The 26,603-nt window shown below is 58.1% G+C and overlaps 1 protein-coding gene across 6 annotated transcripts; it reads right to left on the reverse strand.

The window, feature by feature from the left end:
* Positions 1–1,547: 1,547 nt before the first annotated feature.
* HCFC1 (host cell factor C1) lies at positions 1,548–26,343 on the reverse strand. Of its 6 annotated transcripts, XR_002126428.1 has the most exons (27): positions 25,118–26,343; positions 18,962–19,110; positions 18,586–18,746; positions 17,783–17,991; positions 16,764–16,848; positions 16,180–16,286; positions 14,876–15,055; positions 14,383–14,742; positions 13,944–14,104; positions 13,244–13,441; positions 12,643–12,867; positions 12,441–12,545; positions 12,001–12,220; positions 11,580–11,722; positions 11,278–11,416; positions 10,851–11,071; positions 8,723–10,259; positions 8,291–8,454; positions 7,235–7,811; positions 6,498–6,821; positions 6,178–6,296; positions 5,949–6,086; positions 5,380–5,565; positions 4,480–4,780; positions 3,844–3,907; positions 2,532–3,619; positions 1,548–2,440 (listed from the first exon to the last, which is right to left on the reverse strand). XR_002126428.1 is itself a non-coding variant. In XM_019664313.1 (26 exons), the coding sequence occupies exons 1-26, from the start codon at positions 25,308–25,310 to the stop codon at positions 3,580–3,582; spliced, it is 6,171 nt and encodes a 2,056-aa protein (XP_019519858.1). In that variant the 5' UTR covers positions 25,311–26,343; the 3' UTR covers positions 1,548–3,579. The 6 variants fall into 6 exon arrangements, 5 of the variants coding, with proteins under 5 accessions (XP_019519858.1, XP_019519857.1, XP_019519856.1 ...); XM_019664313.1 differs by having other exon boundaries at positions 1,548–3,619; positions 6,498–6,818; positions 7,235–7,679; XM_019664312.1 differs by having other exon boundaries at positions 1,548–3,619; positions 7,235–7,679.
* Positions 26,344–26,603: the final 260 nt, after the last annotated feature.

Here is a 26,603-nt window from a genome sequence, read left to right on the forward strand (position 1 = left end):
CCCATTTACCCTTGCCACGCTGGACGTGACATGTCGCCTCCACAGTCTACCTTAGCTCATGCTTGGGACAGGGGGTCCTTGTCGTGGGCCAACCAAGCTGGGCTTGTGTTGACCTGCCCTGCTCGCAGACAGCTGTCATTATTTATGGCATATCCCTTCATTGCCAGCCTCTCCCCTGCCTTCCTTGCATTGTGTCCCCCTCATGCCTAGCCAAGGAGGAGCCTTGGTATGTGGAGGGTTCTAAGGTTCCTATTGGTGGGCCCCTTGGCCCTGGGTCAGTGGACGTGGCCTTGGCCAATCCCTAGGTGGAGAACTGGTCCCACTCCTCTCCCCGAGCATGGCTCTCTCCAGGAGGCTGATGAGTGGTGAGCCCATTATTTTGAGACCAGCGCCAAAGATAATAATGGCGTGGCCCTTGCCTTCCAGAGTGCCATGCAGGCCGCAGTGAGGCAGGTGAGTGTGGGGACAGCAGAGGGTGGGTGGGAAGAACCCTTGCAGCCCTCCACAGGCTAAGTAAGCATCCAGAGCCATCTGTCACACACCTGATAGATCTGCACAGGCCCCTCCCCTTCTGAGGCCAGCCCCACCCAGATCCTTCTCCCCAGCCAGTGGGCGTTGCTCCTGCTGCTCCAATCTGAAGGACGTGCCTGAGCCTTCCCACCTCGTGAGGCTGCGGGGCAGTTGGTGCGGTGGGGAAGGCAGGCATGCTGAGCAAGTTCTCCCCATGCCGTCTGTCCCTAGCACTAGCGCGAGCACTGGGGGACTGCCTGGTCATGCCGAGGCTCTCTGGGCTTCCTGGTTGGTTGGCACGAAGTCCTAATTCCGTCCACCTAGCAAAACCACCCACCCCACCCCAACAGCAGGGATATCACAGTTGGTTCAAGAAAAGCTCTGCTTAGGGCCGGCTGAGTGGCTCAGTTGGTTAAGAGCTCGCTCAAGAGTTTGAGCTCTGAGCAACAGCGGTTTGAGTCAGCCCGAGCTGAGCAGCCGTGAGCTGCCAACAGGTGGCGGGATGGCTCAGCTAAAAAAAAAAAGAAAAGCTCTGCTTCTGTCCTTCTGGGGGCCTGGCTCGCAAGGGAGCCAGCAGATTCATTCTTGCAGCGCCTGCTGAGTGCCAGACAGGGGAGCCACCCCATGGGCAGCGCTGTCTGTCCGGGAGTTGACACTCTGGGGTCCTCCTGGGGGCCGAGTTCTTGGTGGAAGGAGCTCTGGTTCAGCCCTCCCCAACCGTCTGAGGCTGGCAGCTGATGACCTGCCCGGCCTTTGCCCCAGTCCTGTCCTCTGTAGGGAAGGAGGGAAGGTAATGGGTCTCCACACAGGAGTTGGCAGCAGCTGCCCAGGAAGCCCCTTTGCTGTACAGTGGCCACCGTGGGACCTTCTGCTGCGACAGTCTGGTTCCATCCAGGGTCATGGCTGTGGTGGAACCTTGAAACTTGGGAGGAAACTGAAGCAGAATCCCACTCACAGCAGGTCCTGTGCGCGAGAGGCTCCCAGGGGTGGGGGGTCAGCAACATTGGGGATCCCACACAGTGAGAGACAGCAGGTGGTTACTTCAAAAAAAGTCTTTTAATTGTTCAAAATAGCACAAAACGACATCGCACTATGGTAATATTGAGTCACGGGGTTACTCTACAATAGATGAATGGGCGTACTGTTCTGGGAAACAAGAGAAATCAAAGGGCGCTCGGGACAAGGGATGGGGAAACAATGGGTCCAGGCGAGTGGGCTCCAAGGTGACTAAACGTGACGTTTTCCACAGCGAAATATACTATAATACAACAAACCAGAGGCCCCAGAGGGAGCCAGCTGGTGGGGGGGGGAGGGTCTGCAGAGGCTGGGGGGCTCCCCCAGCCACAGCTGTGTCTCCAGGACAGAGATGAGGGGTCGGAAAAGATGGACCACTTGTTTCACATCTTTTGTGACCTGCTTGTAAGTAAGCCTTGCTTCTTGCCTAAATCTCAGGTGTGGGACAGAAAGCTGGCCCATTAGCTACTCCAAGCAGGGCCCCAAGCACCCCAAATCTGGCCCTAGGAGGACTGCATGGCCTGGGGACAATGCTGCAAACTTAAAGACCTGCTTCTTCCCCAGGCTACCTCCTGGATGAAACCACACTTGCTCTCGCAGATTACCTCTGAGGCCTAAGGTTCCTCCCCTTCATCCCACCACCTCACCCCTTTCCTTAAAACTTTGCCTGTAGGGGGGTGGCTGCAGGAAGCAGCAGTTGAGGCTGTCAGATATTTTAAGCCAGCTATGCCAAGGTGGGAGCCTGGGGGGTGGAGAGTGCTGTGAGCCCAGGACCAGAATGATCCTCGGCCTTGGCCTTGACCTCCTCAGAAATCTGATTTTCGGCTCCTGCAGACTCTCCAACTCAATCCTGTGGTGTGGAGCAATCGCCCATGGGGAGTGAAGTTTGACAGCTCACCCCTCCTTTGTCCAAGGCCTGGGAACAGGCAAAGGGGCAGAGGGCAGGGGTCAGCAAGAGGAAATTGGGCTGGGCAGCAAACACCAGGCCTACTGGGGAGATTCCACACCTGTCTTCCAGCTTGCTGCCCCCAGCATTTCCTCTAGAAAGATCCCTGCCAAGGCCTAGCCAAGGAGAGAAAGTTAAAAAAATAAGAAAAAATAAAAAGATACACATTCTGTACACAGCTAACAACAACAAAAAAGGGACAAAACCCCACACGCTAAGGCTAAAATTACAATAAAAATGTTAACTTCAACTTAAAAAAAATACAACAAATGCAGCAGTTGGTGATGTGGCCCCTAGCCCCGACCCATGGGGGGGCCGAAGCCAGGCTCGGTGGGGGCTACTCTACACCCCAGTGGGAGTCAGGAGGTTTTCACAGAACACTGCTCAGGCCACCACAGGGCTCCTACTCCTCCCATGTCCTTTCTTCTCTTGTTTTAAATGGAAAGAGGGAAGGGGCGACGAGTTGGGGTAGATATGAAGGCCTCTGAGAAAATGTGTACGCTTCCCGTGGGATCGCAGGCAGAGACGGGGTGGATAAGCTGAGGGCAAGCTGTTAACGGTGGCAGAAAATGCAAAGGGAACAAAATAAAACAGATCCAGACAGGCACCCAGCACAGGGTGCTCCGCGAAGCCTCTCTAGCCTCTCAGAGCAGAGGCAGGGGGAGGGGTAAGGGGTGCTTCTCTCCGGCTTCCATGACCCCGCCTGGCCCCTGGCTGCCCCTTGGAGTCAAGGGTCATAAACGGCAGGAGGCGCGCAGGTTGTGGAGGGGGTGCCTCCCCTGCTTCGGCATCTTTGTTCTAAGTTTCTGTTTCTCTCTCTCAGGGCCTCTGGGGGCTCACTGGGCCCCCAGTTGAAGGCGCAGGGGGCGAAGGCGCAGGGGGCGAAGGCGCACTGCTCCCAGTTGCTCACTGCTCTTCCAGACCTGCCCCCGCTTCCTCCCAACAACAATGGCAAAATGTGCTTTCTTGAGATTATTTTAAAAACGGAGAGAAAAGGAGAGAGAATGAACGGTGGCCAGTAGCTTGGGAGGGTGAAGTGTGAGCGCCGGGTGGGGTTCCTGAAGCAGAAGGGGGTCTGGAGAGGAATCCAGGTGCAAGGCAGCTGCCTCTCACTGACCATCTGCCTTCGATTTCTTTGGAGCGGATTTTCTGGGAAGATGGAAGGAAAAGGGAAAGAGAAAGTGTTAGGGTGGCTCCCGACAGCGCTGTGGGGCTCGTAGGTTGCTGGCTGGTGTCCAGCGGGGCTCATACCCAGTTAAGCCCCCACCCCCCAATCATTTAAGAAGCGGAGCCTTACTATTCCCACTGCTCCTTTCTCACAGGAGCCGCCCACCCTAGTCTCAGAAGGTTCCTGAAAGGGGCTTCCTGCTTACATTTCCGGAGAGGACATGGGCCGCTTGCTGGCTGGCTTGGTGCCAGAGTTGTCTTTACTGGTTTCTGAAAGGAAAGAAGGAGCAATGAGTGGTACAGCAAGATACACACAACTTCAGTCACGCAGCAGTGCCCAGTCCGAGCGCGCGTATCTGCACCCCGGACCCCAGCCCCCCAGCCCTGCAGCACGACCAGCTGAAAATGATGGTCCGTCCCGTGGGTGCGCTCCCCGTGATTCTGGCCACCTGTGTACTGCCCTGCAGGTTGGCCCTGGACTCGGGTTAGAGGCCCTCACTGTTCTCCCTGCTCAGCCTCGTGGGAGCTGGCTCAAAACTTGACAGGGCAGCCTGGGGTCTGAGCTCCCCACTTCGCTCCTTGCCTCCTATTTCAGGTTCTGGTAGTCCTCTCCCACCCCATCTCACCTCCAACACCCCTGGGAAGCTTTCCCTGCACCCCAGATGAGGGGAGGTGCCACCCACAAAACACCTCCATAGCAGCCTAGGCCATCTTGCCCCCTCACCCCCAGATTGAAAAGCTCCAAAGTCCAGCTTGGAGCCGTGTCACCCCGCCCACCCGATGTTTGCAAGGGGCTTTCACTCCCCAGAGGCTGCCCAGGGCGCCCAACGAGCGACACCCACCTTGCAACCACCTGACTTGGGTGGCTGGGCCGTAGCCCTTCTCGTTGCGGGCGGCGATGCGGAAGATGATGGCGGGCTTGGTGGTGTAGTCGATGTGGGCGTTGGAGAGGCTGGAGGACTGCACGAGGCAGGAGGGGCTGGGCCCACAGTACACCCGCATGAAGGCCAGCTGCGCCGGGGTCGAGCTCTTGGGCTCGCCGCCGGCCTGGGAGCTCTGGATGGCCAGGTATACCGAGTACTCGATGATCTTGCCAGAGGTCACAGAGGGGGGCTCCCAGGTGAGGTGAGCACCATCTGGACTCTGGAACCAAGGGGGCAGAGGTCAAGCTGTGCTGTCGTCAGCCTTCGTGACTTGATCCCACCCTGCCCGTGCCAGAGTGCTTCACAACTTTCAGACTGACTAGTCCCACTTCACTGCTCCTCCTAGCACAGCAGACCTATCCCACAGTCAAGTTCAAGGAGCTCCAGAGAGGTGGCCTCATCTGCCCCCATCTGGAAGGCAGATTCATGTAACGACAAAATAAAATAAACGAGGGCTCAAAATACAGCCTTCCTCTACCCACTCTGATACCTAATGTCTTGTCACTTAGCCGCTTGGTGCCTCAGTTTCCTCATCAGGAAAATGGAACTAACAACAGGTTCCAGACCTCCTCAGGGTGTTCTATGCATTAAATAAAAGAACACGATGAACATCCCATTCACTGGACACTCACTGAACATCAGCAGCCATGTTAACAGAGGAGCAGAATGAGGCCGGGGGACAAGGAGCTTGCCCTTGTTATCCCAGCAACTGGGGACAGTGCCAGGACCAGAGGCTTCACTCCAAATCACGGGGCACCTCCTGAGTTACCCCCACCTGGCCCAGCCGGAAACTGGGGGCCACTCTGTGGTAAGACTCACTTTGCTGATTTTAATAGCACAGGGGGCCCCTGGGAAACCAGGCAGACACGTCTTAAAGGCTGAGATCTCGCTGAAGGGGCCCCTGCCACAGGCATTGATCCCGGCAACACGAAACTTATAGGCTGTGCCGGGCTGCAGTTCCTGCTTCTTCAGCTGGTTGTAGTCGGGGACAGTGCCCGAGTCGTCCTGGGGAAAACAGGCCAGAGAACAGGAAGAGGGAGAGAAGAAAGTGACATGAACCCCACAGTCAAGAAGACAGCTCTGGGCCAGCAGAGCTGTTATTCCAACCTGGGGACCACACAGGTCCATGTGGGGGAGGGAAAGGGGGAAAGAGGGTACCACTGGCATCCCCTTTACGATAAGGGGGGACATGGTGAGGGAACTGAGACTGGGCTTCTTCGTTGCTGCAAAGGGCACAGAAGAGGGAATGTGTGGGTTAGGATCTGCACCTGGCTGTCCCCAAGATGGAGGACACCCCTGGAGAGCTTCAGAAGTCTCCTCCAGCCCTGGTACCTGCCTCAAGGCCAGGATCCACCCGCCCGGGGGCATCAGCCCATTAGGACACTTACATCAGATGGGACAGCGTCATCTGGTGGCAGGAAATAGTGTGTCACCATTACATTAGTGCCCTTGATCACCCCCACATCAAACCACTGGTTCTCTTTCTTCACAGGGGCTTTGCTGGGCGGGGGCGGTAGGTCCGGCTTCTGGAAAACCAGAAAGAGGAGGAGAGATCAGGCCCTCAGCCCTTGGGGCCCAGAGGCAGCAACCCCCGAAGCCCCATCACACCAGACTCACCACGCCCAGGGACTCGATGCCATTGGCTACCTCAGTCAGGGTAGCGGCGGCCTGCAGCTTTGCGGGACTGGCTCCCACGACTGGCTGGGGGGCCACAAATGTGTTGGAAGGAGCCAGGCCTGGGAGGAAAGAAGGCATCAGAGGGAAAGACCCCGGAGACTCAGCTGCTGAGTGGGAACCCCTCCTCAGACCAGGCCACACTCCCTGTCTGTGCACTGAGGGGCCCAGATACTCCTCCCCAAACCTCTCCCCAATCAACTGAGTTCCCTGGGGGTATTACTATAGGAAATATGCCCGTGGCTGGGCAGGGCCCCACTTACTCTCAGTGGCTGTGGAGGGCAGCAAGGCCACGGTGCTGGGGACGGCGCCGGCCAGCTCGCTGAGGCAGTTGCCCTCGATGGCCGGGTCATTGAGGCTGTCGGCAGGGGCCAGGGCCTCGGTGGGGAGGTGATGCTGCTGCTGCTGGGCCTGTGCCTCCTGCAGCTGCTGCTGCTGCTGCACCAAGGCGGCCAACTCCTGCTGCGTCAGCACGATGGGAATGGTGGTGGCCTGGCCCTCCTGACCCTCAGCCGAAAGGTGCCCCAACTCCGCCTGTGTCACGGCTGCCGCCGCCTCGGATGTGTCCATGGGCTCCCCAGTGCCTGCTCCAGAGTGGAGAAAAACACTAAAGACGGATGCTAGCCAGGGGGAGCCCGTCCCCGGCCTCCCAATGTCACGCTCCCTGCCCCCTCCAGCACTATGGGCAGTCCCAAGGGAGGTAGGCCCTTGAAAGCCTGTACCATAGACCTTGTTTCCGGACCCACCTCTACCCTGCCCTCCCCTGACCAAGGGGCCCTGCGTCCTTCCTGGGTGCGCAGCCCAGCCCGTCAGCAGTGCCTGTTCTCCCCATCACATGTGAGAGGCCACCCTGGCAGGCATGCCAGGACGTTCTTCTCAGGACGTTCGTCAGCACGGAGGCCCCAGAACCCTGTGTCCTCCTTACTCCTCCCGAGGGACCCGTCTTCCCTTCACTTCAGGGCACTTGTCTGGCCTCGACTGCAGATGGCATGATACCTACCCATGACGGCTTGCTGGGCAGCCTGGAGCACTGCCTGGATGGCCAGGGCCTGGGCTTCCTCTGTGGCTGCGGCCTGGGCAGCTGCTTCGGCGGCAGCAGTCACCGCCAGCTCCTCCGGGGTGAGCCCTGTTACCATGAGGGTGGTGGTGCCTGCCTGGGCCTCGGCCATCAGCTCTTGGGGAAGTGACAACTGGTCTACTTCAGACTGTGTGGGTGGGGGTGGCTGGACCACCACAGTGGCCACCACAGCTGAGTTGGCAGGCTCCTGGCCTGACGATGGGTCCCCTGTACTGCTCAGATCCACGGCGGTCTGGAGCTCAGGGGTCTGGGAAGCTGACAGGACCTCGGCGGACTCCCCCATCAGGGGTGTGGAGGCGGACTGCAGGAGTTGCCGTGGCGGCAGCTGCTGGCGAGGCCCTGGCGAGGCCTGGAGTTCCTCTGGGGGCTGCAGGATGTCAACAGCAGAGAAGGGCATGTCAGAAGTTTCTGTGTTGGCTATGGTCACTGTTATCGTGGCCGGGATGGGGACTTCGGTGGTCAGAGCCCCTGGGGTAGTCTCAGTCACTGATGAGATCTTCTAGAAAGGGAGAGAAGCCCCTGTCAGAGGGGAGGAGAGGGAGGCCAGAACCAGGCAGCCTTCATCTCTCCCTGCAAGCCCTGACCCCCATTCTCAACAGGCCAGCGCAACCCCATTAAATGGGGAGGGGTGGCAGGTCACTGAGCAGCAGGGGTGTGGCAAGACGAGAGACCCTCGAGACCTGTTGGCTGAATTTAACCCGTCTTCAGAGGGGCCTCCCAGTCTAGTCAAAAAGGCACTCAGATTTCCGCCTTGTCACACCTACAGGCTACAATGAAGCTACGAGCCATGGAAATGGGTGACTCCCGTCTCCTGCCCTCTCATGCCCACAGGCCGCCCTTTCAAGGTCTGGTAAAGGAACCAGGAGCAGCACTGTGTCTGGTACAAGAGTGACACCTGGTGTCCAACTCCAAGAGCGCACATGCTGAAGGCGCACTGGTCAGCAGGGAGGCACAAGGGGACCCTCCCAGGGCTCTTACGGGCACAGAGGGGCCCGGGACCGGCGTGGACTGTGTCACGGTAGTCACAGCCCGCGTTAGCGTAGAGGACACAGTTGTCGTGATGGCACTGGAGCTGGTGATGTTTACACTGTCACCCTCGGTGCTCTCCACCTCTCCCTGGTCACTGGCAGCCGGTGGGGGATCTGTGGGGGGCAGGCAGAGAGTGAGGCAACAGGCGTTTGGCTAGCATGGGTGCAGGCGGGGAGGCTGGTGGCAGGAGCCCCAGGGCCTTTACCTGGCTGTGGCACTAAAGGACACAGTTGCCTGGAGGACCCGCCCCCCTCTGGTAAACTGAGCCCCACAGAATCTGTCAGGCTCTGACTAAGTAGATCTTTTAGTTGCCACTTCCCTCATCCTTGGAGCCCTGGGCTCCGGGACACCACGAAGGCCAGGCTGGCAGCCTTCACTCACCTTGGTTTGAGCTCATGTTGGAGGTGACAGTAGTGGCCGTGTGTGTGGTGCCGGTCTCGTGCGTCTCACAGGGGGGGTTGGAGCAAACCCTCTGTGTCGGAAAGGGAGTCAGCAATGAAGCACCCGCCTGGGGAGCGATGGTGGGCGGTGCTGCCCCCTCCAAGCCGGACTCCAGGGTCCTATGGGAGGGGTTGGTGTCGGGGAGCAGGGTGCCCATGCTGACCGACATGGTGGTACCAGTGGAAGTGGTCTGGTGTGTCTCACAGGGGCGGCCGGCAGGGGGCTGCTGCCCATGCTCGGGCTGGCCTGCACTCCCACCGGAGGTGGCGGTGGTGGGTGTATGGGTGGTGCCCGTCTCGTGGGTCTCGCAAGGCGGGTTGGAGCAGACCCGCTGGGCGCTGCCTGCATTCGAGGTAGTGGCCGTGTTGGTGGTGCCTGTCTCATGGGTCTCGTACGGTGGATTGGAGCAGACTTGGGTCACGGTGGCCGAGGGGCACAGCAGCGCCTCCAGGGCTGTCACAGTCACAGGGGCGCTAGTTGAGCTCTCGTACGCACGTGTGGGGAGCTCCCGCACCTCGCTGGGCTCCCCAGCGCCCATGGTGGAGCAGGCTGTGGTGGGGGTGCTGACTGTGTGGGTGTGATGCGCCTCCAGCTGATGCCCCATGGACACCAGCTGACCTAGGCCGGTTACCGGGCTGTCCTTGCCGCTGGGGCCGCTGGGCCTGACTTGGCCACTCGCAGGGGCCAACTGCACAAAAGTGGTGCCATGGCCCCCGGCCTCCAATGCCAGGCTTGGCCCAATGAGTGGGCTGGCTGAGCACGGGGCCCCAGTGGCCATCACAGTCATGGTGGTGCTGGTCGAGCTGGTCTGGCGGGTTTGGCATGAGGGCTTCATAGAACTCGAGGCCCCCTCCATTGCCCCAGCAGCCACACTGACCCGGACCACAGCAGGGCTGGTGGTGGTGGTGGTGGTCGCACAGGTGTGCCGGGCATCTCGCTGCTGCCCAGCACCAATGCTCGACATGGCGGTGGAGGCGGTGTTGGTGGTGCCCGTCTCGTGGGTCTCACAGGGCGGGTTGGAGCAGCCGTGCTGCCCAGCCATGTTGGAGGTGGCAGTGGTGGCTGTGTTGGTGGTGCCCGTCTCATGGGTCTCGCACGGTGGGTTGGAGCAGACACGAACCACATTTCCGTTCTGCTGCCCCACTGTTGAGGTCACGAGAGAAGCAGCTGCATCTTGCCTGTCACAGACGAACTGCACTTGGGTCGGCTGCGGGTGCCCCCCAAGGTTAGCCACGACGGTGGTGGTGGCCGTGTTGGTGGTGCCCGTCTCGTGGGTCTCGCAGGGCGGGTTGGAGCAGACCAGCGTCACGGTGCCGGGCTGCACATCACCCTGGCCCGAGTCAGCAATGGTGACAGTGGCTGTCGGCTGTTCCGTAGTAGGTGAGGCCAGTATGGACACAGGGAGGTCGTGCACAGGCTGGGCCTCGACCCCACTGGGCGCTGTGATCAGAGTCACCTGGGTAGGCTGGGAGACAGGCTGGGAAGACACCAGACGGGAAGAGTTAGTGGCACAACTTCCCATCTGTCTGTCCCTCCTAACGTCCTACACTGTCACCCATGCCAGCTGGAACCAGACTCGGCTTCTCTGCTTGCCCTCTGACCCCAAGACAGTAACTAGCTCGGGGACTAAAAGGCAGTGCTTTGCCTCAAGGGCCAGGGCCAGCCTTGGTTAGGGAAGGAACCCTGCTGACCCCGCGCCACCCAAAGGCCAGCAACAGGTATTTCACCAATTCCAGGAATTCAGCGGAAGATATATGAAAAGAAAAAATATGACATGCACATGAAGATAAGTGGCTGCATCGTCTATAACAATGAGAAAGAACCTAGTGGTCAAAAACTGGAAATGGCTGAAATATGATGCCGCAACAAGGTAGGACTATTAGTGATTAAGAATTATGATTCTGCAACAGGGAACATGTCCCATGATGCCACACACAAGGGAGAGAGAGGACCTATTACACAAAGTAGCAGAGAAATGGGAGGCCGGACCCCTGAGGCTGGAGCTCACATGCTTTCCAGCACTCGCTGGCATGTACCCACAGCCCTCATGCACTCCTAGCCACCCTACCTGCATGGTGATGGTGGGGGTGGTGAGACCACTGGCCGCTGTCAGCGTGGTCTGCGCCGCTGACACGGTGATGGCAGTAGGGTTGATCACCTGGCTCGAGAGGGTGGCAATGGTGCCCAAGGTGGTGATGGGTGTGGCCAGGGAAGCACTGGTACTGTGGCCCCCAGCTCCAGCAAGGCTGGTGGAAACGGTGCCTGTCACCGTGCCCAGGGTGGTGACACCTAAAGAAAGGGAGAAGCAGTGAGGATGAGGCCTGCTGCTGGTGCCTCCTTTCAAGCAGCTTTTCTCCCTGGACGGGGCTGGGGGACACTGGGAACTCTAGAGTGCTCCCAACGGGAACAGAAGTCTCCAGAGGGAGAGCACCTGTACCCTTCCCCAGCCCTCCTAGGGGAGGTAGACCCAGAAAGAATGTGAAGCGGCCACACACCTGTGGTGCCCTTCACAACCAATGTGGTGACGGCTGGTTTGACGGCAGAGACAGTGACGGGGGTGACCAGGCGGACGCCCCCCATGGGCACGGTACGGAGGATGGTGCCTGGCTGTCCAGGGGCCCCCTTCAGCACCACCTGGAACACCAGAGGAAAGCGCCCCCAAGGTCACTCACAGGCTGGCTGGGCCCTGTGCCATCCCCCGGTGCTGCCCCCTCCCAGGCCCCTCAGGAAGACACATGTGGCCTGCTGGGGTCCTGGACTGGACACTGGGGTGAAGAGAGGGCCAGGCACGCCTCACCTGGGTCACTCCTTGCTGCCCATGGCCAGTGGCAATTTTGGGGACAGCAGTTATGATTTTTGCAGGTGCTCCAGTTCCCGAAGTCATAACCTTGGTGGTGATAATGGTAATAGGGGACTTGATGCCAGTACTGCTGGTCACACCTGGATAGGAGAGGGGATAGCTTGGCTTCAGGCCAGGCCTGAGACTCTCCAGTGCTAGCTCCCATGTCCCATTTCTTTCTGTCACACCTTAAAACAAAGAGGTGCTAATTAAAGGCATACCCCACCACCTCCCTGCAAACTTTAAACAAAAAGCAGAGAGGGTGAAGAGAGGAAAAACCAAACAAAAAACAAGAGCATAGCAGAGCCCAGCCTCCATGCCCGTCGGGCGTTAGGAGTCCTTACACAGTTCGTCACCACATGCTGGGGGAAGCCCCTACCTGTGGCGCCCGCCTGCGTGATGATGGCTGACATGGGGATGGTCTTGATGATGGTGGTGGTGCCGGGCTTGGTGGTGCTGGGGGACACACTGCTGATGCCCAGGATGGTGGGCTTAGTCCCAGCCCCGCTGGCCTGTGTGGTAGTGATGATGGTGGTAGGCTTGCCATCTGCTGAGGTCACCAGCTTCAGGATGGTCCCAGCTGGCAGGGGGCCTTTGGTCTGCAAGGGAAAACAGGTGGAGGGTGAGGTGGATCGGCATTGCCAGGACGGAATTACTCGCCACTGCAGCCCAAGCAGCTCTGGGCCTCTTTTGAAGACTGCAGGGGACGGGACCGAGTAGTAGGACTTTCTGTGCAATATGTTCTCAGGGGAGCTTCTCTAGGCAGAGACGCCAAGTTCTACTTGCTTGTGTCGCAGAGTCTGGGACCCACAAGCTCACCTGGATGATCTGAGTCACCGGGCCCGTAGATGCCTGGCCTGTGACTGCTGAAGTCTGAACTGGTTTGGTTTGGACCACTGACATCACTTTGCCCAGGTTGGAAATCTGAAAAGCAAAGGATGGAGCCGGGAATGATCTAGAAACCAATCCAGGGCACAGCCTGGCAGCTGTCACATGCAGTAGGGTGGCACCACTCACTCACCAGAGCACTGCCTCCTGGGACAGAAATGGGGCTCTTCACCAGGGTGATGGTCTTGGTGACGCCACCCACCACTGTGGTCACCACCTGGGCTTGCTGGGCCACAGTCACAGTCCCCGACTTGTGTACTGTGATGATGGGGCGAGTGGATGTGTTGGCAGCAGAGGAGACGGATGTCCCCACCTGGGCAGCTGCAGTCTTCAGCATGCGAGTGGCCGGGTTGCTCACCTGGGAGAGGGGGAAGAGATGAGTGACAGGCCAGGGTCGAGGGAGCCAGAGCCTCTACCTGGGATGTCCTAGCAGGCCTGCAACTCTGGCTCCTCTCCCCACACCTCCCCTTCCCCGTCCCAAACTGAAGAAGTCAGTTTGGTTCACTTTTCCTTTAATGAAGCAAGGTAGGAGACTGAACGACTATAGGTCTAGTCCAAGGCTATCACACCCCTAACTGTGACAGCTTATTCCAGAGCAAGAACCAATTGTGGACTGACAGCCTCTGCGGGCTGGTCTGAAGCCCTGGAAAAGTGACCGCTGTCTGACCACACTCTGTCTGGAAGCCCCTGGCCCCAAGGCTGCTGGCTCCCAACCAGGTCCAAGGGATGCTCACCATGACTGGTGAGGAGGCCACCTTCACAGTGGCCGGGAGCGTCGTAGCGCCAGGTGTTACGGCCACGGTTTTCACAATGGTGGTGCCCGCTGGGACACTCAGCACTGTGGGCGCAGAGGAAGGAGGGATCTTCTGGGTGGCGGCGGCTGCAGCCGCCAACGCAGCCATCCCACTCATCTGCGGGTTGCTGCCAATCACCTGCGGCGGGCATGGGAAATGTGAGCTGCGGGGAGCGTGGGGACCTAGGCCGCCTAGCTCCCTGTTCCAGTCTTCATCAGGGAGCCTCCTTCCCACCACAGCTCTCCGGGCCCCAAACCTGGACTCCTACCACTGAGCAGGCAGCGACCCCGAGGGAGGAGCTTGCCAGCAGCTCTGGATCTTTTCTAAAGACCAGAGTCAGAGATAACTCCTCTGAGTCTGGGTTAACCACCAGCTGGTTAGATTCTCCCCTCAGGCTTTAGGACAAGAAAGTTCATGTTAACAAGCCCTGGGGATCAAAGGGCAGGGAGGTCCCTTTGAAGCATCAACTTATGGATTCTTATTAACTTGGTAATGAATTGTCACCTCATCAGTGCTTTACAGGTGACAAGGACCCAGGGTGAATGGCGCTGCAGCTGGGTGGGATTTAAATCCAGTCAACGTGCCATCAATCACCAGGGAGTCCCACCCCACCCAGCCCAGTCTCGCAATGGCTTCTCACCGTCCCCTGGGCACTCTGAGTCGGCACGACCATTCGAACGCCTGCAGGAAGGGAGGTCATGGTGACCGGGGCTTTCCCAGCCTGGCTGGCAGGTCGCATGGTGACCAACGGGGTTCCTGCTGTAGCCTGAGGACCGGTCACTTTGAGAACAGCAGGGACACCTGGCGAGAACAGGGGGTGGCCATCAGCAGAGCCCCAGCCCTTCTGTTGGGTCTTTCAGCCTTTAGATGTGAACTGCTTCTGTGACCTGCTGGTACTTTACGTCTGGTCTTTCCAGACACCCCCAGTGACAGTATGCACAGGTGGGACTGAGCTTTCTCCCCACACCCCCCACGCTCAGTAACAAGCCTACGCTAATGGCTGCTATGCGTGCTGTCTGTTTAGCAGCCCTCACTCAGAAGCGCACTCTCCCAGAGGGCCAGCCCTACTCCCAGCTCACCTTGAGTCCTGGCGGCGGCAGGCACTGAAATCGAGCTGCCGGGCACTGGCGGCAACACCTGGATGGTGGTGGTGGTCGGGGGCGCGGCGGCAGCTTGGGGAAGGAGCGTGATGCCTACTTGCGTCAGCGGCTGCACAGCAGGTGCGGCTGCTGCCGGGGCAGGACTCTTGGGAGGATTGGTAGGCACAGATGGGACTGGATTGGGTGTGGGGGAGGTGGCAGTAGCAGCCGTGGCAGGAATGTCATACTTCTGGAGCTGCAGAAGGTAACTGTCGGCAGTTGCCACTGCCCCCCAGCTCACCTCCAGGGAATTCGTGTTGGCTCGTACCAGTTGTACTCGGGCCGGAGGTGGTGGCTTTTCTGTAAGAGACCACAGCCGGTGAGAAGGGGGAGGCCGAGGCTTCAGGGCTGAACATGGCTGCAGGCTACGCCCTCAGGCTCAGCTGCACTGTGCTGGGCTCTAAGGCAGCATGCCTCCTTCAGCCGGCCTTACCTGTTTCCAGGTACCAGAGGTCCTTACAGCACACCTGGTTGTTCCAGGCCTTTCGGTAGCCATCACGCCCACTCCAAATGTACAGGCGGGTGTTGATTGCTACAGCGCAGTGGCCAGCTCGGGCCCGAGGGATGTTGTCCTCCAGTGTGTCCATCAGGATGGTCTCCCAGGCCATGGTATCTGGGGAGAGTAGGAGGTGGAGATCAGCAGGGAGGCAGAGGAGCCTACAACCCCCAGTGGCCCTTTGGCCTTTTTCTGTCAGGGATGGGCAATTAAAGCCAGAAGTCATCAAAGCTTACTCAATTAGAAGAAAAAATCCAAACCCCTAAAACAACAACTCTGTATGGCCAAGAGACCGTAGCAATTATAATCCACGAACTACAAACTGGAAAAACTATTTGAAACACACAGCCAAAGGTTTCACTTCTTGCACATCGATCAACACAAGATCCTACAGAAAGAGACAGGCCAAGAGGAAAACAAGCCACAGAAAAGGCGACGGAAGGCTCTAAGAAAAATGACGTACTGCATTCACAATAAGAGAAACGCAAACTTAATCCGTAGGGTGCCCGGCAGTTTCATTTCAGTGGCCGCCATAGCTGGGGGCATGGGGTTGGCCCGTGGGGAGATTCAATCACCCATCAGGGTTGGTGAAGAGCAAATGGTTTGACTGTCACTGTGCTGGCATTCTCAGGGGTGTCTATGTGGGTACAGCCTCTGCACAGGGCAGCCTGGCAACATCCTTTTGACAGCAATTCTACCTCAGGGTTTCTACCTTTCAGACACACTTGCATGTGGGTGAGAATGGCGCAAGGATACTCACGGAGCAGCGTCTGTGCAAGTTTCGACACCAGGACAGTGATTCAAGAGAATGAGGCTGCTTGGCGTGGGGAGATGGGACGGACTCCAAGACAGAGTAAACGGAAAAAGGCTGTGTGTGGCGCTGCGTAGGGCAGGCTGCCATTTTGTTTGTTTCAAAAGGAACCTACAGGCAATGCTTGTACATACAGCAAAGTCCCTGCAGGGTGGACAACCCACCAACATGGCTGCCTCTGGGCACAATGGGAGGCAGGGGAGGCTCTGCACTCTTAGGCTGCTGTATTTCCACATGTCAGACCACATGTAGGAGGAGCCTAGTCAACAAATGAAAAGGTGGTTCCCTCCAAGCGCTCTGACCAGTGGCTACTTCGCGGATTCAAGAAGCACAGGCCTTTGCTCCCTGCACACCCCACAGCTCTTAGGGCCGAGGAGGGCCTGCCTCCCGCTGCCCTTCGCAGTCCATTCCGAGCTGGAGGAGGCCATACCCAGGTTGAGACATGCCAGTGTGTTGGTACACTTCCACTCCTTCTCATGTGTGGCCACTTTGACGTCATCCATGACGAGAGGCACCCAGCCACCGAACACGTACATTCTGGGACGAGGGAGGAAAGGGTAGAAGATGATTGTAGCGGAGGTGCCAAGCTAGAGGCCACTGCTTCCATCCACCAAGTTCTACGCACTTGGTCCTCCAGCTCTCCCTAGGAGAGTCCCCCAAGCTGCAGGAAGCTCTCTACGTGGCCCTGTCCCGCTTGGTGGCTCAGCCCTCACAAAAACTGTGTCCCCTCTGTTATATGGAACCACTGTTTAGCTCACCTCAGTCCCCATCATCCTTATATTCACTTTGGGCTCTTGGTATTGACAGACACCCAGCTGCTTATATGTAGGATCTAGAACAGTCTGTACCCCTCTACCCTGAGTCTGTCTTCTCTTGGTCCCCCAGGGTCATAAAGTACAGATGGGGCTCCTGAATGCCAGCGCAGCCAGACAGAGGCCTCCTCGGGATTGTTGGGACAGAGCTAAGACGGGCAGGGGAGGGCTAGCAAGAGAAAAGCAATGGCCAGCTACTCACTTGTTGCCTATGGTCGTGGCTGAGTGGAGACTTCGAGGAAGAGGCGCCACCCCGCTGAGACTGGGCTTATTCCACGTCAGAGTATCTGTGAAGAACGATGGAGCAAGGAGGGTTACCCACATTATGTCAGACACATTGCCCTCTGACCCAGGGGAAGTTCCCTGGCCTCGGGGAAGGCTCTGGAAGGTGGATGCCAACCCAGTCCAAGTATTCCATGCCTGTCCTCCCTCTAGTCCATGGGAGGCCCTTAGATCAGGCTCTGGCATTTCCCAAGCTACGCTCACCTTCCTGGCAATTAGTGTCTCTTTGAGTGTTTAGTGAGCACCTGCTCTGGCCGTCGCCAGCACTGCTCTCAGGGCTTGGGTCGGGGAGCACAAGACGTGCCACTTCCTACTCTCCACAGAACGCGTTCACCCTCACACCACCTCTACTGTCTACAGACCATGTGTCAGGAAGCACCATGCTGCTGGGGGTTTCGCTCGCAAGAAACTTTCTTTTGAGTGTCCACACTGATCTACAGGACAAAATAAACCTCCAGAGATATGTCGTCAGCCACCTTCTCCCCTCAGCCTTCTTCGGGTCAAAACCTCACACCTTTCCCTCCATTCCCGATACCCCACCTGGCTGCCGGCCCAAGTAGCCCCGGACATCTCATGGGCTCTCCACATCCCATGTGACTACAACAGACCAGTGCACACAACTGCTGTTCCAGTCTGACCACTGATGAATCGGCAGGGACCAATTCTACCTAATCTATCCAATTCCATTCTAGAAAGGCCTTGGCCTCTCCCCTTGTTCTCCTATAAGCTGGCAGACCAACTCGGCCTTGCTCTTTCTTAAAAGCAATGCCACAAGCTCAGGGCAAAGATGATAGCCCCCAACAAGGTTCGGCCCCCACCCTGCCATGACAAGGAGCCAAGCGGCACACTCCCTCTGTGAACTCCATCCCACCACCCCAGGCTGGCCGCCCAGCACACTAGCTGCCCTGAGCTACTGGACAAGCCACACCCACATCTTACCAATATCCAGGGTCCAGAGGTCCCCCAGCCGGCAGCCACTCATCCCTCCGTAGATCACCAGCTTGGACTTCTTGTTGTCTCTCTCAGTGTAGACCACGGCAGTATGTGACTCCCGGGGTGGGGGCAGGACGCCATAGGTGATGGGGATGTCCCAGGCTACCACTCCGGAGCCAGGCCGCAGTTCCAGGATGTATAAGTCATTCAGGTACCTGGAGAAGCAAGGTCAGTTATGGCAAGCCCCAGCTGCACATGCCAGAGGCCTCACCAGCCTCTATGGGTGGACAGCAGAGCCCGTGGGAGACAAAGGGAGCTAAGGCCACATGGGCAAGTTCTTCTTCTACTCTCGCCCCCGAGGATGGGCTGCTGCAAGCTCTGGAGGATGGGCGTGAGTCCAAGGGGAGCAGCACGACGGGACATGCTGGGCTGTCTGGCACACGAAGCCGGGCATTACACCAGGGCCTCCCGGCTTGGGACAACTCCAGGCTTCAGAAAGGCCCTTGGCCACTGGCCTTGGAAAGTGAAAATAGCCACCACTAACCCTGCAGGCAAGCGGCAGAGGCCACAAAGGAAAGCACCAGGGCTAAACTGGGTCTGAGCAGGGACCAGCCCAAGGCAAGGGAGGCTCCTACCGCCTGGCCTGGCCTGGCCCTCCTCACCCACACCTCCTCAGGCTTAGAAGTCTCAGAGCCCGAAAGCTCCTTACAGGACATCTAGTGGCACCTTCTCCTTCCACAAAGGGACTTGGCATGGTGGGGTGGGTGGGCTGGCACATGGGAATTCACATGAAGAGGACAAAGCCTCACCTCGGAATGTTGTTCTTGGGGTCCTCGCTATCATTGGCCAGACCCCCGAACAGGTAGCATTTATTGCCCACGAGTGAGAAGCTGTGCCCAAGCCGAGGACATGGAGGGGGCCCGTTTTTGGGCGTCTTTGCTTTGAGTCTCTTCCACTCCCACCGGCTTGCCTGCAAAATCAAGAGTTGCTGATCAAATTAGGGACCGAGACGCCGACCTTCGGGGCACGGGCCTGTAGGGAGGCGCTGGCCAGGCTGAGGTAGGTGTGTGACAGCAGAGAAGGTCCCAGGCAGCCACTTGAGCAGCCCCCATCACCTCCTCACTCTTGCCTCTCGTCACCACCTACCCCGGCCACAACTGTAAGGAGCACACCAGTGGCCATTACCTGGAGCTCGTAGAGGTCATTGCTGTATTTCCCATACTCGACCATTCCACCAAACACCAGCAGCCGAGTCCCATCGCACACAAAGCCATAGGCTGCACACCCAGGGGGAATGTCCCCTCTCACGGCTGGTATGAACCACTGGTTGGTGGCTGGGGAACAAAAGGAAGCTTAAGTCAGAACAACCCAGGAGCTCCTAGAACAGTCGCCACTCTTACTCTCCCAATCCACCAGGCTTCAAAACATGGTCCAAGAAAGCAGGGGCCGAAACAGCGCTTGTTTCCAAGCATATGAGACTTTCTCCTTTCAGCATCCAAGTGCCAACCCTCTATCCTAGCCATCTCCCAAGCCCCTTGACCTGAGAGGCCACCTCCAAACAGCCTATGATCACCCTGCTTCTCATCAAGGTTGCCTTAATAAGCCGGAAGTGACTGATCAAGATAGTTCATCAGCTTCTGGGAATGTGGCCACCGACTTCCTTCCCCTACTGCTTGGTGGGTCATCGGCAAGAAACTTGTAACACCCAAGATACTCTCTCGGTGGCCCCATGCTCCTCCTCCCCAGGGGCCCAAGGCTGCATCTTTAAGTGGCTAGAAGAACTACGAGGACTGGCTCGTGCGCTCCCTTCCTGCAGGTGCTGGGCACACGAAGTCAGCGTGACCTGCTAGTTGAGGAGGGAGAGCAGGACACACAAGAACAATCTGTGCTGGCGTCTCCTAGGTGATGGTCCACATCGCCCCTCCCCCCCATCACGCCCACACCCCTCCAGAACATTCTCAAAAGCCAGAGGTGGCAGCACCAGCGAGCGCTTCTGTGGCAGCCTCACAATCTCTGCTGGCCACAGGCGCTTCCCCAGAGTCCATCACCTCTGGGTGGGGCTGGGGTGGGGAGGCCACCAAGGAAGAGGGTGAACTGGAAGCCGGGCAGCAGGCAGCAAGCCTGGTGGCCTGGCCTTCCACGATGCTCATGACTAGCCCCCACTTCTGTGTCCTTGTGTTCAACTCCCCTCATACCCGAGGTGCCAGGGCTGCCTGGAAGTCATGGGGCAAACATCCTCCTCTGTTGAGGGGTCCCTTTTATCACATGTCATTTAAAGGGCTATCCCCGAAAGGATACGCCACTCTCTCCCCCAAAACCTCAAACTGGGGGCCAGAAACAAATCAGTTTCGGTCAAATGTGAGCAAGCAAGGGGACTGGGGTTTGGGTGTAAATGGGGGGAGCCCCTGGGGTCTGACTGGGGACCAGGCTAGTCCCATGGGGAGGGCCTTGGGAGGCCCCAGTTGCTGCTTCTTGGCCTGACTTTCTGCCCCGGCATGCACTTGGTCATTGACATAGCCCCCCACGTGCTGGGTAACCTAAGTTCTAGGTTGTCAACCCTAAGGCCCAACATGCACCTCGTCCAAAAGGCCTGTCCTCATCTAAAAGCACAAGTGCGCCTCCCCAGACAAGTTACAGCCTTTCCTTTCCTCCCCACTTCCCAACTCTACAGGTTGGTTTGGAAGAGGCTGTGGGTCCCCTCTGTGGTTTACTGGTCACAGGGACTTCAGGAGGCCTAGCACCAATCCTCCTCTGCCATTTTCCTAGTAGAGATGCAATGCTGTACTGCCTGCCACACGCACGCGCCCAGACCCCCCCAGTCTCGGCTCGCCGCCTCGCTCTCACTCCTGGTGCAAACACACACTAAGAAAAGCAGCAGCTTCCCAGGCCGAGGCAAATCATCCTGCGTGAATGGGCCCTGGAAGGGACTCATGTAAGCTAGCGAGATAAAAGCTGCCAGAAAACCTCTGAGATCACCCTGGCTAACATCCCTAGACTGATTTAAGGAACAGAGCCCGGGAGGGGACGTGTCTTACCTGAGGTTACAGAGTAAAACAGACACAGACAGACAAGAACCTTGTCACTGACTCCCAGTGCTCACTAGATGCCCACCTCAGCGCCCAAAGAAAAGGGAGCCATGAGGTGACCTCGCTCACCTGAGCACCCTCGTGGCTGCTGCACACAGAGAGCTATGGGGTCATCGGTCAGGGCTGGGACAAAGCTACACGGCAAATGGGATCGGCCCACAGCTTTGCCATCACACTCTGATCACTGACCCAGCTGCCAGGCCAGAGTCACATGGGATATCCCAAGAGGTGCTGATCTCATTCTAGAACACTCCAGGCAGGGCAGGAACCCTCTGCACCCCTATCCAGAGCGGTCTGTCAGGCAGTTTCTAGTATGAAGTTGCAAACTGCCTCTCTTCACTCCGCCCCCAGTCCCAGTTCTGCCCGAGATGGCACAAGCACCTGCCTCTGAACATCACAGCTACTTGTAGTCGCCCCTTAATCAGATTATCTCGAGCTCATCTAGCGGGGGGCGGGGGTGTGTGTCATATAACCTAATCTCTGGGTTCCTCATTCTTGATACACTCTGGCTTGTCACCACTCTCACCTGGGAGGTAAGGGGGGTTGAGGCAAGGAGGCCACTTGCGCATGGGACCCTTCGTGGGATGACCAGAAACATGACTCCACCTTCTCTCCCCTCAACAAGACCGAAACCCCAGCTTCTGTGTTCTATCAGCTTCCCCAGCCCCTTCCACACTGTCTGGTTGCGGCTGTGCCATCAGTCTCTACATCCCATCGCTACCTAGAGACCCATCCCCATGCAGTGGGCAGATGGTCAAGCCACACCAGCTGCCTTTCTGTCCCCTCGGTCAGGCTGGGGCACTTCCTGTGCGACAGCCGTGGTGCTAGGTGCTGGGAGGCACAGAAGAGACAGCTCTCATACTCAGACTCCCAATCCATAGGGAGGCCACCGTGCCCTCCTCCCGTGATGCTAAGAACAGACCAGAAGAGCTCTGCAGCGAGCAGGGACGATTATGGGGGTGGGGGTGAGGGTTCTCAGAAGAGGTGATGATTGGAGCCGGGACTTGAAGGGTGAACAGGATTTCCTGACAAATGAAACTACCAGGGCCAATCAGGAAGTGAGTACAAGAGCCAAGTGAGAAGAGAGGAGGGCCCAGAATGAAGGGGGAACAGATTTGAGACAAGCTCAACTTGGTGACCAATTCGCTACAGGGACAGAGGAACAGGGAGGTGCTTCTAGGTGGTGGCCTGTGCCTGTTAACTGAAGAGCCAGCCTAACAGTCTCCACGAAGGCCTGTACTCCTCACCAGACTCCACCACCAACTGGCGGGGTGACCCTGGACCTGTCACTTCCCCTCTCGGACCCCAATTTCCTCATGTGCAAAAACAAGGAAGTTCCACTAGATATTTTCCAAGGTTCCTTCCAGCTTTAACAGTTGGCGAACCTCAAAGAACCATTGAGGCCACAAAAAAAAAAAAAGAAAAAAAAAACACACACAAAAAACAAAAACCCCCACCAAACCATTGAAGCCGACCGGCCTTGGGTGACAGACCATACCCTGCACTCACCAGGTCGCACCCCACCCTGTCAGCACCAGGTCTCTGGGTAATCTGCTTTGCTAGGTTGAAATAAAATTCCCCGAGGTCAAGGACAGTAGCTACCCTAAGACCTCCCAAAGGCCAGTCAAGTGTTTCACAGCTGCTCTGGTGACTGCCACCGAAGAGGAAGGACATGTACTTTCTCACACCTGCCACCCCTCCGCCCCCTGTCAGCCCCAGATCGCTAAGCTAACCAAGCCTGTGATGTGTACACATGTCCCCTGAGTGCGCCCCCTGGAGTCTTTTATCTTAGCAACAGGGGATGCTTCCAGATCAGCTGGTCTCTGAGCACTCATCCAGCAGAAGGAAAAGTGCAAAAAAAGAGGCATAAGGATAATATGCCCTGACCTAATTTAAATAAAAACAAAACAAAGGTAAGCAAGAGGGCAGCTGTCGAGGCGGCAGCTGAGGATAATGGGCACCTGTGCCACCACTGGTGGGAGAGGGGCTACACCAAGCCCTATCTCTCCCGAGAACAGCAGAACCTCAGCAGAACCTTGAAGCTACAGGAAAGGCCAGAGATCCCGGCTCTGTTATTTGCAAGAGCGTAAACCCTGAGTGAGGAACAGACTGGGGTCGTTAGTCACTCTCCTGGGAAGTCACATAAGGAGTCGATTAGGGCAGTTTCCAAAGTGCTCCCCGGAGGCATCAGGGCTGCAGCCCTTTGGAGGGCGGGCTATCTCCTACTACTACAATTACTTGCAGCCTGGGAATGAATCAAGGCCAAAGCCACCAGTTCATTGTAATAAACTAACAAATATGCCGAGGCCCCAGGAAGAAGTGGACTTTGGAGCCGATGCTAATTAGGCCCCTGCCCTACTTTCTAAAATGGTATTTCCCTGCCAAGGAGCCTGCTCCGGGTCTTGTGAGAATAAAGTCGGTCCAACATGTTGAGGAGGTTCTGCTCAGGGCACCCGTCTCTCCAAAAACAGCCCTGCCCCTCAGTCTTACCTTACTGGGCTAATTGCTGTCACCGCAGCTGTCTGAGCTGGCACAGAGCGCCACCGTCCAGCCCAGCCTCGCTGGAGGCAACAGGTGCTGAGCCCCGGAATGCAAAGGGTCACCACAACCCACCAGCCTTTGAAAGTCAACTTGGTTGGGGCAACAACCTACAAGGTTCAGAGAAAACTGCACTCTGCCAGGGGGTGGGAGAGCACCTAACCAAGAGCCCAGCTCCAACCGTTGCTAGTCCAGCCAACTTCTCCCTGTGGCTGCCAGCTCCCGAGCCCAGAGCAACCTCAAAGCTGCACGAAGTGCCCAGGATCAAGGACCTGGTACCGCCAGAACCCTGAGAGGACGGACCTGGAGCAAAAGGAGTTTGCTAGATGTGATGGCAAGAGGGAAAGTGCTGGCAGATGGCCCCTGGCCATGGCTGACCAGAACACACTTCTCTGCTGCTGCAATGGGGAGCTTCCTAAGACCGCGGCCGGCCGGGGGAAGGGGTGGGGAGTGCGCACACTTTCCCCTGCCCATGCCTTAGCCCCTCGGGCTCTCACCAAGAACAGACCGAACACAGCCCCACTGTTCTCAGTGACAACGCCTAACCCCTCCTTACAAGCAAGGAGGTGCTGTGGGCCAGCGGCCATTCAACAGGCCGCTGAGAGCGAGGCAATAGGTGTGCAAACCAGGACAAGTAGCCACCATGGGGAGAGGACCACAGGATGATGTGGCCAAGCCCTAGGGACCTAGCAAGGACACCAGGCAAAGGGCCGAATGCCAGCCGCAGGCCGGTGATACCCGGGGACAGAGACGCAGCACGGGGCTGTCTGCCATCCAAAGCCGCTCCTCCCAACGAAGGACCGAGGCCTTGGGTTTGGGGGAGGCATGAACACGGCAGGTAACCTCCTCAACTTCCCAGTAAGAGGAGAGTCAGGTAAGGGGCTATCTAGCCCGCTGCGGTATCACCAGAATTCATCTCCTACATCGGAGGGCCCCAGATCAAGAAAACCGGTCATTTGAAGAGCAGCACTGCAGAAGTGAATGCCAAGAGAGGGAGGCAGCAATGCCTCCTGATCCGTGGGTCCCCAAGGCTCCTGCTCCGCCCAGGAAAGGTTATCCACCACACACACAACCCCCAGAGGTCGGGATTAGGCTGCTCGATTCTCGAGACAGAACTCATCTGTAATCTAGAAGTTGTCATCTCTCGCGAATGAGCATTAGCGATGAGCTGAGCAGGCGCAGGAGGAGGGAGGGGAGGAGAGAGAGACAGAGAGAGAGAGAGAGAGAGAGAGAGAGAGAGGGAGGGAGACAGACAGGGAGGGAGGGGGTGGGAATCTGCCTGCGCCAAAGGGACGCATCCGCCCGCCTGCCCGGCCGGGTAACGGTGTATGTCTGAAGTCACCACCGCTGGCGACGCCCCCGCAGCAGCCGGACTAGACGTTCCTCTCCAATAATGAAAGCACCCCTCAAACACAGGAGAGTCAAGGGATGTGAAGAGCGGGGGAAAGAGCCGGGGAAAACGGAGAAGCGGAGCAGAGCAAAGGGTCGCGGGGTGGGGGGAGAAGGCAGATCAGTGCGGAGGGAAAGGGAGGAATAAGAGGAGGGGGACAGGGCAGGAGGAGAGGGGAAGATAAGGGAGGTGGGGGAGGAGGGAGGAGGAGGTGGGGGAGGAGGAAGAGATGGAGGGAGAGGAGGAAGAGAGGTGATGGAGGGAGAGAGAGAAGAGGGAGGAGATGGAAAGGGAAAGATTCGAGGATCCAGTGAGCTTTCCACTCACCCGTGTTGTACACGTGCAGTTCGTCCACGATTCCCTCGTTGCCGCCACCAAACACCACGATGAGCTCCTTGATGGCCACGGCGCGGTGGCCGTGGCGGGGCCGGGGTACTGGACCCGACCAGCCCACCACTCGCTTCCAGCGGGGCTGCAGAAGCACCGCTGGCAAGTTGGCGGGCGAGACGGCCGAAGCCATAGTTCCGGGGAAAGGCGCAATGGGAAAAAGTCACCAAGCGGGAATGGAGCCCCCCAATAGCTCTCACACACCCCCTTTCGTCTAAGGCAGCTCTCACGCAGAAGCGGTTTTTCACACAGCGGTGCACGGTTCCATGGAGGCCGCCATCTTAACTATCCACCTTCCCTTCGGTTCTTCCCCTTCTTCTCGCTCACCCCGTCTCCTCAAGAGCCTCCTGAAACTGTCGAGTGCCTAGGCCCGAGAGGCTGGAGGCCGCTGAGTCCTGCCGCTCTAACTACTTGCCTGGGTGCTCCTGCTCACACGCTCGAGCGGGAGACCCTGGGAGCCGCCATCTTGAGCCGCCTCTCTCTCCTCCCTTCCTCAGTCGTAGCCCTCCCCCGCCGGAAATGGCGGAGCCCCGGCCCGGTTCCCACACCCCCCAAGTCCCCAGCACTGGCCGGCTTCCGGGGCGGGTGGAAAGGAGCCACAGGCGCCGCGGTTGTCCCAGCCCCGCCGGCGCTCAGACCACAATTGTGGGAGCCGCCATCTTGAGACCGTCCCGCTTCCCCGCCCAGGTCTTAGTGTAGCCGCCGCTCCTGAAACAGCCCCGACACTTGAGAGCAATAGAGGCGCGCCGGAGGCCAGTGGAAAGAGCTCGAATTCTCAAGGGCTGCTCCGAGGCTTGCGCTGTACAGCTTGTGAGGTCTCCAACCTCTCCCCTCAGTCCGCCTCTGCTGCTCAGGCTGCGCCTGCCGCCCTGGGAGCCGCCATCTTGAGACTAGCTACCCCAACCCCCCTATTCTCTTCCTCCTGGGTCAGTTCTTCCACTGCAAACCAAACGCAAGGCAGCGTCCGATCCTCGCTTCCCTCCTTTTGACTCCTTCCCACAGGGACCACTCCAAAGAGCCAGAGTTAGGCCCTGAAGTGGCAACTGTACGGCAGGAGAAGCGGTAACGGCAGGGTGCTCATGCCTCCTCCCTGGGAGCCGCCATCTTGTGTAAAGAAGTAACAACTAAACATGGCGGCGACGATGGTCGGGCGAGGGGGCGGAGTAAGATGACGTCACTGCCTCCCTCTCCCGCCCTCTGCTAGGCTTCTCCTCTGGCCCGACGCCTCTTAAACAAGCCCTCGCGCTGCCTCGCGGCGAGGGCCTGAGGCCGCTGCGCGCTCAGCTTGTGCTAATACTGAGCTCGGGTCAGGCGCAGGCGTGCCCATTCCCGCGGCCCCCCTCGGTGCTTCTCCACGCCTCCGCCCTGGGAGCCGCCATCTTGCCACTTCCCGTCGCCCGGCCGTCCGCGGGCGTCAATAGCGACT

Source organism: Hipposideros armiger, unplaced genomic scaffold, assembly GCF_001890085.2.
Source record: "Hipposideros armiger isolate ML-2016 unplaced genomic scaffold, ASM189008v1 scaffold_419, whole genome shotgun sequence".
Taxonomy (NCBI): Eukaryota; Metazoa; Chordata; class Mammalia; order Chiroptera; family Hipposideridae; genus Hipposideros; species Hipposideros armiger.